Here is an 11,255-nt window from a genome sequence, read left to right on the forward strand (position 1 = left end):
ATCCTAGGACCAGGTTGTGAAAGATTTCAAATGTTATCCAAATTATCACAAACTTCAGTAGGTGGACATAAATAGTCCAAAAAGCTATTTTTAGACATTTTAGAAATGACCTATTACAGAGAGTGAGACACTTGGACACTTAGCTGATAATTACCTTTCTTGCTCATGCATTCAATATGGAAGGATGACCTAAACGTGGTAGTGTCTAGGCTGTTCCAGTACTTTTCTCCCTTGTTTAGAATGTTTAGTGTCATCCACTCTGCTGAGAAGGTGATCGGCTGCAATCTTCCATCTCTCCAGGAGCTGTACCTCTCCAGGACCCAGAGACGTGCAGCCAAGATCGCAGCCGACCCCTCTCATACCAGAAACAAACTTTTTCTGTCCGTCCCCTCTGGCAAGAGGCTCCGGTCCATCAGGATGAGGACCTCACGCCACAAGAACAGTTTCTTCCCCGCTGCAGTCAGCCTGCTGAACAGTGCCTCACTTACCCCCAGATGACCCCCCTCCAACCCGGACACTCACTTCCACATTCTAAATTGCACTACTGTTCATTCAAACTCACACTTTTATACACAATACTTATCTCATTCTACATTGTGTACATACCTCACATCTGTATATATGTTACAGTCACTTTCACTTTTTACATTTTTCTATTGCACTAATTTTCATACAAGTCACCTTATACAGTATTTATTTAAATTATTTACCTGTGTATATGTTTGCACCTGACACCAAGACAAATTCCTAGTACTGTAAAGTGCTCCTTGCTGACCCTTTGCTGTACCTGGCAATAAACCTTTTTCTGATTCTGATTCTGATTCTGATTTTTACAGTGCTCCAAGGAAGATTCAAGCTGTTGCTGATTTGCTTACAAACCTCTCCTAACAACTTTATCTCAAAGCAGTTCCTTGGTCTTCATGACAGCAGGACTGATGTGATCTGCTATTTTAGATGTAAAACCTCCCACACCTATTAAGTGACCCTACAGTTGGATAGAAAAAATTGAAATGAAATGAACACAGACATTGTTTAATTGATTTAGTGTGGAGGCTCAATAACTGAGCTAGTAGGGATGACCAAGAACCAACTGACCAAATAATCATTCTAACAGAGCTTCAGAAATCCCTCTCAGAGATTGGAGATCGTACCAGGCAATTAACTCAAAAACATCATTTAGGCCTTTATCACAGAGGTTAGACTTAAGCCACCCCTAAATAAAACATATGTTAGACATTTAAAGGACTGGTATTGAGGAAAAAGATTCTCTCATCTGATTCATTTGAGAAAAAAGCTGAACTTTTGGGGCTGAACTCCATCTGCTCCATCCACATCAGCTTCTAGCACACTCCATCCCTATAGTGAAATGAAACAGAAATGAAATGAAACAGTGAAACATGTCATTGGTAGCATCATGCTATGGGGTACTTCTCATTGGCAGGAACAGGGAGACTTGAATTAAGGGAAAGATGTACACAACCAAATACAGAGAGGTCCCAGGCGAAAAGCTGCTCCAAAGTGCACACAACCTCAGACTAGGGTGAAGGTTCAGAATGATAACAAAGGGACATCCTACTAAATGTCCTTGAGTGGCCAAGACAACCCAAACTTGAAGCCCATAAAAGAATATCTGGGGAGAGATGTAAATATGACAGAAGATGTCTCCCTGTTCGATCTGACTGAAGAGCAGGGGCGATTCTATGATTTTCATTTAAGGGGGGCTCAGCCCCCAATGAGGGTATAATAGTAAAAATAAATAAATAAAATAAAATAAATGTTTGATTAACAGGGTAGGATGGTAAACTTATTGCAGCATTCCACTGTATTGCATAGATGTGTATAACATTTGAATACTGAACAAGCCAAATATAAGTCTTTCTGGTATAAAGCAATGTGAAAAACTGGAGAGCATGCCAAAACACATGCAAATCAGGGTTATTCCACCAAATACTAAATTCTTAATGTTATTTAGCCTTTAACACAATTTGTTTACAAATTATTTGCATTTTGTTTTATTTGAGTTATTAAAGCTCTGCAAATACTGAATGATCTTGGGTTGATGTATTGTCATTTCCTTTAAATATACACTTTAAATAATAGTTATATTTTGAATTTAGGAGAAATATTGTCAGAAGTTTACAAAAAATGAAACAAAACTGTTCATCTCACCAATACATGCACCTGTAAGAAAAAAAAAAACATAAGAAACTGATTATTTTGCAGTGGTCTCAATTTTTTTTCCAGAGCTGCCTTTTAATATATTTAATATATTTTTCCATGAATGTGTATTAATTATTCCCAATAGTCTATTCTCTACACTTCATAGCTTTTCTCTTGATTGCACTGCTTTCATTAGTGTATATTTATGATAAGAGTATTTATCCAATCATATTTCAGCCAGTGACTGACATCATGTGTTGCCCGGGTGAAAGAAATCTGCCTTAAGATCTTTAGAATCAATAGTGCAGGCGCCCGTAGCTTAAAATAAGTGGCAATGAAATTGTTACATTCAGATTTCAGATTTCGAGTTGGCATCACTGGGCCATCTAGCAGGCATATGATTACGTCAGCAATTTTCCGTCCTTTGATTGGATAATTGGAGTAGTCAGAGGCAGCGAACCGCACAAATTAAATAATATATATAGCATCCGAAATGAGATGCGGAGAATATAGAAACAATGTATAACAATATATATATATATTGTTTCTATATTCGCCGCATCTCATTTCGGATGCTGCGTCCTCCAGAGATTGCAGTTTGCTGCATACGTCATCAAGAATGTCTTTTTTGAGAAAACTAACCGTAATAAAATTCACTATTCCTTGTGAGGTGTGAAATACTGTCACCTAATTTCTTTTTTATACTTTGCTATTTAACAGTTGATTAGTATCTATTGCCGTGGCATCATAATGATGGTATAGAGGTGGATTAATTCAGGAAAGACACCAGTGAAGGCCTAGGTGTGAAATGCATGGCCCGCCACTGACGATTTCACCACAGTGATTTCCTTTCCTTTCCACAGTGATTTTCTTTCCTTGTGGAGTTGCCATACCATACTGTGATGGAGTTTGTAAAAGCTTTATTAACAGAGGTTAGCAGAGCTTTGTTAGGAGAGGTTACAAGAATTAAAAGTAATATAATATAGTTGTCCCTCAGAAACTGTTAGGACTGAGCCATTTAATGCTAATGGCACAGAATGGTACATTATGGTCTAGTAAAAATGAATTGCTAGTAAATGTTTATTAAATCACATTAGATCACATTAAGTCCCAAAAAGATTAATGAAGGGGACTTCAAATACTTTAAATTTGAAATTACACACACACACACACACACACAGAGAGAGAGAGAGAGAGAGAGAGAGAGAGAGAGAGCAATCTATAAAATGTATCACATTAAACATCCAAATGGGGAAAATGGACAGTTTCTGGTGATTTTTCCCCCTAATCTTCAACTGTCCTGTTTGGGTAAGTCTGAGACTACTGTGGCCTCAGTGTATAGGTCTTAACAATTGCATGTTATTTATATATATATATATATATATATATATATATATATATATATATATATATATATATATATATATATATAGTGTGTGTGTGTGTGTGTGTGTGTGTGTGATTTAGATTTAGAACTAGAACATTTATTAATCAATATCAGGTGGAATTTATATTGATAAAATTATGCTGACGTCTTGCTGCCGTTAAACATGAAGAAAGGAAATTGTGGTTAAAACTGACAGGTTGAACAGCTGATCTGTGTTCAGCTTCTGCCTTGTATATTATGGTGATATTTAACACATGGAATGAGGAAAGTTGGTCTTGGATCAGACCTTCAGGAACGTTTCTCCTTCAAAACAACAACAGGAAGTGCCTGTGTGTAGAAATACTTCCAACCAATAATAAACCCTGGACCCGCCCCTCAAATAGTTATGACAAGCACGTAAACCTATGAAATAGCGCAAGTGACTGTTATTGGCAGATGCGTGGCTAATGAGATCACAACGATTCCACTTCCGTGAGTTTGACGTCAACGACGTTCTCCGTCCACTGTGCGCAAACACCAGTGCAGGCAGTGGGAGAAGTTGGCTGGCGGTGGTGAAGATGGCGGATGGAGACAGCGGGAGTGAGCGCGGTGGCGGAGGCAGTGGTGGAGGTGGTGGAGGTGGTGGAGGAGGAGGCGGTGGTTTCTCGCAGTTCCAGCGAGAACAAGAGACGCAGGAATTGGCGTCCAAGCGCCTCGACATCCAGAACAAACGTTTCTACCTGGACGTCAAGCAAAACTCCAAGGGCCGCTTCATCAAGATCGCCGAGGTCGGCGCCGGTGGCTCGAAAAGTCGCTTGACCCTCTCCATGTCCGTGGCGGCGGAGTTCCGTGATTACCTCGGCGATTTCATCGAGCATTACGCACAGCTTGGGCCCAGTAGCCCAGAGCAGATCGCACAGTCCTCAGGGGGAGGCCCAGGAGACGACGGCGGCCCTCGGCGGGCTCTTAAAAGCGAGTTCTTGGTGCGTGAGAATCGTAAATACTACCTAGATCTGAAGGAGAATCAGCGCGGCAGGTTCCTGCGCATTCGTCAGACCGTGAATCGAGGGCCGGGCTTTGGTCTCGGAGGCCCGGGCGGCGGCGGAGCCCAAGCGGGCCAAACGATCGCTCTCCCCGCGCAAGGCTTAATCGAGTTCCGCGACGCGCTCGCCAAACTCATCGACGATTACGGTGGAGACGACGAGGAGCTAAGTGGCGGTGCCGGGGCTGGCGCGGCCTCCGGCGGTTATAACGAATTGCCTGAGGGCACCTCCATCATGGTGGACTCCAAGCGCTTCTTTTTCGACGTCGGCTCTAACAAGTACGGCGTGTTTCTTCGCGTGAGCGAGGTGAAGCCCAGCTACCGGAACTCCATCACGATTCCGTTCAAAGCCTGGAGTAAGTTCGGCGGTGCCTTCTGCCGCTACGCCGAGGAGATGAAGGAGATCCAGGAGAGACAGCGCGATAAAATGTACGAGCGGAGAGACGAGTCTGAGGGGGAGGACGTGGATGACGACTGATGCTACACAAAGTTAAATAATAATAATAATTAAAAAAAAAAGATCTGTATGTAGTGCTCATATGATGAGATCCGGTAAAAAAAATGTGCAGAAACAAGTGAAGAAAGTGCATGATGAATCGGACTTTAAAATAGCCTACTCAAATATTCGTGGCGTGATATTCATTTGACAGAAAAGAAAAAAATATATATAGCTCTGTGAAGTTTGTGTGATGAGGATAAACCGTCTAGAGCCATTGGGCGAGTTATGTTTTATTCGGGGAAAGTTATGATTTATTATAGTCCTAAACCAGCAAGTTTTAATTGTCTAAGGTGACAGTTACTCTTTTATAACACTAATGCTGCTGAAATAAAGTAGTCAGAAAAAAAGAAAGCATATTGGTCAGTATATTTAAAAAAAATAAATAAAAAGTTTTGATTTTTTCGTTATAATATTGATGGTTATGGACGTAAAAGACCATAATTAATTGCCCATGTGGACCAGAAGAATAACACTGCTGTCACCTCCCCATGATGGGCTGTTATATAAAATGTATGGGCAAGTCATAGGAATAGTCATAATAAACTGAAGTCAGGTTATAACCTATACTATATGAAAAGAAAGTAATTAGTGGATGGGTATGACTTAAAGGCCCATGTGGAGGTATACCACCTTCAGCCGGGAGAGGACGAGTAATCAGTCCTCAATACATTTTAAGAAATATAAAATGCATCATAATTAAAGAAATGTTCATTTGGGGTGGATTGGATGAGCAAAAAATGTTATGTAAAACGGGATTTGAGCACTGTCTTTATCAACTCTGGTCCAAATTTGAATGTCTATACTGGAGTTAAATTATATATAACTTCTCTGTAGATATAAGGACCAGTTAAGGCAATGAAACCACACTCCTTTTTTATTTACAGGACAAAAAATAGACAATTCTTTTTGGTTGGTTCCTGTACTTTTTTTTTTTGTTTATTTAGAAAAATATAATGGCAGATTATACTTTGACAGAATTAACTGAACAAACCAGCATATTTTTAATACCTTAAGTAGAAAATATATTAAAGCCTCCAAGGCAAATTTTCTAAGATTAAAAATAATATGGAATTTGAAATAAAATGTCTTTCTTTTGCAAACAATTTTAGAATATATATATATATATATATATATATATATATATATATATATATATATATATATATATATATATATATATATATATATATATTATATATATATATATATATATATATATATAAGTATATAAGTATATAAATAAAGAATGTTAATGTTAAGTACATCTTGTTTCAGAAAACACAAATATCAACCTTTTTCTCCAGCACACCATCAGATTTTACATTGTATTTGCCATTTTTTTGCTTCATTTTCCTGTCTAAGTCGCTTCACTTAAAGGGACAGTTCAGCCAGACAATGCTAACAGTGTAAAAAAAAAAAAAGTTTTAAAAACTGTTCAGCATTTGATTGCTCAGAAATTAGCTCTGTTGGATTGAACTTGCTCTTTAAGTATACCCAGTGATAGCACTCAAGCTTTTCAAGCTGTCCTGTATTAATTATGGTGTTGTGCATGCTTTCCCCACATAGTTTGTTTAATTTATTAAGTTCTTTAAACATGGTGTATTGAGCTGTGTTGATGCTACAATATTTTGTTACTGTTTCTTATTTTCCCTTTCTTCAGAACATGCATTTAGAGGGCAAAACAAACAAAACCATCAATTGCTTACTTTAGTTATCATCTAGGCTGGGCACATGTTTTGTGTTTTGTTTTGTTTTTCTTACAATGAATATGTGAATTACCCAATGGTGATGACCACAGCTAGTAAGTGTTGCGTTGATTTGTTTGCCACATTTCATTGTTGCACCTTAAAAAGGATCAACAGTATCCCAGCGATTATGGTGCAGTTTACTGATAGTGATGTAGGTCATAATATATATATATATATATATATATATATATATATATATATATATATATATATATATATATATATATATATATATATATATATATATATATATATATATATATATTTTTTTTTTTTTTTCCCAGTTTGTTTGGGGTTTTTTTTAGCCACCTACTTACAGCAGTAAAAATCAAGAGATACTTTTGGGAGACATAAGTGTTCTGTATTCTTATATAAAACCATCTTTTGTTATCCCTACTGACTGTTGTACTGTTTCATGTTAAATGGCAGCTGTGTCCGTAACTGTGTCCTACTGTAAACGCTCAAGATCCGATTAATAAAAGAAAAACTTGTTTTATGCAGAAGATCCCATGCAGGAATTCGAGCGCAGTTTTTAACACAGAATAGGACTGGAGCAGAGTGACTTTTTGATTTTTTTTTTTTATTTTTTTTTTCCCCAATAAGTTGTCATTGGCACTTTTTCCTTCATGTTCTCCTTCAACCTGCAATCGCAGCAGCTGTTGTCCTGCAGCAGGGAGCTGACTTAGCAGACTGCCTATTTTAACATGAGTGGCGTGGAGAGGCTAGCATTCCTATCCAGGATTCAGCTGTGCCGTTAGCACTGGAGTGCTGAAAGACACAAGGGCTCGATTGTTGAACCCACTGTGCAAAGACACCCTCCCAAAAACGCAATTGCATCAACGAGACTGCAGTAAACACCCTTTCATTACTGTTCAGACCGTATCATCCTTAGCAAGGGAAGTAGGGCAACCCTGTCAGCCTTGTCTAAAGTTGTTGTTGTTGCTGATGTAAACTGAAGATTTTTCAGATGGCATTTCTTATTCAATATAATGCCGTTCAGCTGTTAATGCACTCCAGTACAATTGGCTAGAAGTGAATTGTTTGTATAAAGCATTGGGCTGGGTAGAAGCAAGCCAAATGAAAGTGTGAGCGAGCACCAGCAGCTGTTGGCAAGAAATCCTCCCCCATCAGCTGTGCTGACTACTTTTTTTTTTGGCTCCCATACCACCCTTGCAGTTCACTTAAGAAAAAGGGAAATCATTCTGATTATTGTGTTCATTCTGTGGACCTGTGACTTCTCTGTGCTCGTCGTAATGTATGTAAACTGAACTAATGATAGTTTTTTTGGTCTGTTTAAAATTTACTATATGTGGCTGGAATTATCCGATTAATCAGTACACTTCAGAGAGGAGTCTTACTGTGGATATAAACAGGCATTCCACTAATTACATTTGTATGCACTACATCATATTTCAAAAGCTCTATAATAGTTAGGATACTCTCTGCAAAGTCATCTTAATTGTTTCTTGTTTATTCTCACCAAGAAAGTCATGCCAGGAAACAATATACACGCAGAGAGAGAGGTTTGTGCCTATATATCCTGCTACAGTGGATTGTTTTGTCTTCCTGAGTTTCAAAGTTGAAGAATGTGCAAGTTCCATAGACTTTTTCCATACATTTCATAAATTTTCTTTTTTCTTTTTTCTTTTTTTTTTTATTTAGTTTTATTAGAAACATGCCAGTGTCATGTGTTGGATTTTGTTAAATGTGTTGCTGTTCCAGGTGATTCTCCAGAGCTCAGCGATTACTTGATGGACTGTTTTTGGACATGCAAGTGTGAACCCTACTTTTAATGTAATGTTCCTTCACAAATCTAAGGAATAGTTATTTTTTCAATTAATATGTTTTCTGGCAGATACGCTAAGGTCAACACCAAGCCCATATATGGTTTCTACTCAGGTTTTAGGTATCCTCAATTTATCTTTGTGCGCCCATCACGTACATACCTCCCGCTAAGATTTATGCTGAAGTGGTTAGGAGGCAGACTAGATCATTTTTCCTAAAATGGGAACTCTAATGAGGTGAACACTCCAGTCCTGCTGGTGCTTGACTATCTTAACCTCAGACTGCCTCCAATACACCACAAACTGGGTGGCCATCCATTTCTCTATGGGTGCTCACTTTTTCAAGTGGAGATTTACAAGTCTATATTTAGAAAATGCTATGTATGTTTGTACCAGAATAAAGAAACTTATAATTGATGGTAAATGAGTTGCTGTCCTGGTGCTGATGTCTCTTTTTTCTTGCAGGTTTTAATCTAATCATGCTTTAATTTTGACCACAAATGGGTATTATGGACTTTCAGATCAGGCATGGGCAAAACTTAAGAAAGTAGTCTGAATATAAAAAACATGTTACATGGTGTGTAATCGCTGAGATTGTGGGCCTAATTTTAGAGTATTTTTAATGGTTTTCTTATATGCCCAGTAGAACTAAACCGGGTTCTTTCTAAGGTGAGAGCAATTTAGCAGTGACTCAAATGCCTGTGTTCTTGCTGGCCCATCCAGGATTCCTAGGACACTGAGCCTGCTGCTAAATTAAATAAATAAAGCTAAAAACCATGCTGATTATTTAATGTGTGTATATGCAGTAATATTTTGTTGGGGTACAAACTGCCAGTGAGAGTGCTGACCCAGAAGTGATGAAATGGATAATCTCATGCCAATGATTTGTACCTAAACATTAATGCTGTAATCATAAAGAATGTTTTTATGTACTAAGACTCTTATTTGCAATAGTGGAGTTCTGTCAAGCTGCTTTGTGGCAATATTCTTTGTCAAAAGAGATGGAAGTAAGAGATTGAATCAATTTGGTTTTTAAGGAAACATTGCTAAAATACACTATATGACCAAAAGTTTATCTGCCAAAAGGAGGCCTGGGCTGTAGTCAGTGTTCCAGGTCATCCCAAAGGTTGAGGTCAGAGCTCTGTGCAGGTTATTCAGGTTCTTCCACACTAATCTTGGCAAGCCATGTCTTTATGGAGCTTGCTTTGTGCACAGAGGCATTGTCATCCTGAAACAGGTTTGGGCCTCTCGGTTCCAGTGAAGGGAATCAATAATGCGAGAGCATACATCGACAATTTATACAATTCCGTTCTTCAAAGTTTATGGCAGTACTTTGGGAAGTAATCATTATGGGTGTGACAGTCAGGTGTACATATACCCTTAGCCATATGGTAGTAAAACTGTAATGATAATAAATGAGAGTCAGTCAGTTGTAATCCTTATTTTGCATTATTTCTTAGAAAATAGTTGTCTCAACGGTAAATAGTTTTATCTCCATCTCATTCAGTACAAGTCTTACAAGACTTAACGAGTGCCTGGACTCAGTTGATTCAGTGCTAATCCATATCACAATTTCAAGGTTTTAATTTTATGCAGTGAATGCATGAGTGGGACTTCCCATACTTCTTGCTCCTTGTAGGAAGCTTCTGTCTATTCAGTACTATAATATAGTACTGATCATGTATTATAAGTAGAATATTACACTACAGGGAAACAGTGTCTAATAAGTGCTTAAGCTTAAGGATTGAAAAAACTGCTATTAATATAAATGCCTGTGCTATTTATGGGAAGCTCTGTGCTTTAACTCTACTAATAGAGTAATACTTCCTGGGTTCCACCATTGTAATGAGTCATTATGTTTATGCACAGGATAATAACAGCAATTGAAATGTTTTCAGCATGCTATGTCAGTGGATACCAGGAAAGCCTGTAGCAACATGTATGTTTTCAGATATTGTTAAAATGCATTAAAATTGTAATACATAAGCTTCTAAAGGGTGGAACGCTCATCCCAATTGTCTTACATGGTACTGACGAATAGTACATTCAGCTACCACTGTACCAAACTACTGTCTCTAACTTTTATTCCAATCTATGCATATGCATGACATCATCATAGCAACTATCATAGCAACTATGAGATCATTCATTTATTTATTAATTAATCCATGTTTAATAACTGCTTTATCATGGCCAGGGTCACAACAGATCCTGGAAACATTGGACCCTGAATGCAATGCCAAACTATCACAGGGGGAATTTTTCATAGTCATTCCACCTACCAGCATATTTTTGGGAGGTAAGGGAAACTAGAACACCTGAAGGAAACTCACACAGACATAGAGAGAATATGCAAAACTCCAGAGAGTAACCTGAGCTCAGGATCATGGAGCTGTGTGATATGGCAGCTTCACCCACTGTGCAACCATGCTGTGGGGGATGGGAGTTAATATGATGTCTCTAAAGTGAATTGTAAATTTTAATTGCATTACCATCACACACATGGCCCTAAGGACACTCAAGGCCCTGAAGTGTATTAGAATCAACCTTTGTTTAGTGTTAAGTGAAACATAGTGCTTTTATTAAAGCAGTGCCAAAGCATAATGTGTTCTCTCAGATACAGAAAATAAGGCTCCTACAGCAATTGCACATGTAT

At 38.1% G+C, this 11,255-nt stretch overlaps 1 protein-coding gene across 1 annotated transcript; it reads left to right on the forward strand.

The window, feature by feature from the left end:
• Positions 1-3,658: 3,658 nt before the first annotated feature.
• Positions 3,659-5,485, forward strand: LOC131367309 (transcriptional activator protein Pur-beta). Its single transcript, XM_058412651.1, has one exon. It carries the CDS (start codon positions 3,994-3,996, stop codon positions 5,044-5,046), a length of 1,053 nt encoding a protein of 350 aa, XP_058268634.1. The 5' UTR covers positions 3,659-3,993; the 3' UTR covers positions 5,047-5,485.
• The last annotated feature ends 5,770 nt before the right edge of the window (positions 5,486-11,255 follow it).

This window comes from Hemibagrus wyckioides, linkage group LG16 (assembly GCF_019097595.1).
Source record: "Hemibagrus wyckioides isolate EC202008001 linkage group LG16, SWU_Hwy_1.0, whole genome shotgun sequence".
Lineage (NCBI taxonomy): Eukaryota > Metazoa > Chordata > Actinopteri > Siluriformes > Bagridae > Hemibagrus > Hemibagrus wyckioides.

What these genes read in the sequence shown, in the direction of transcription:
- LOC131367309 (XM_058412651.1), top strand. Translation starts at nt 3,994, where the DNA reads ATGAGATCACAACGATTCCACTTCCGTGAGTTTGACGTCAACGACGTT.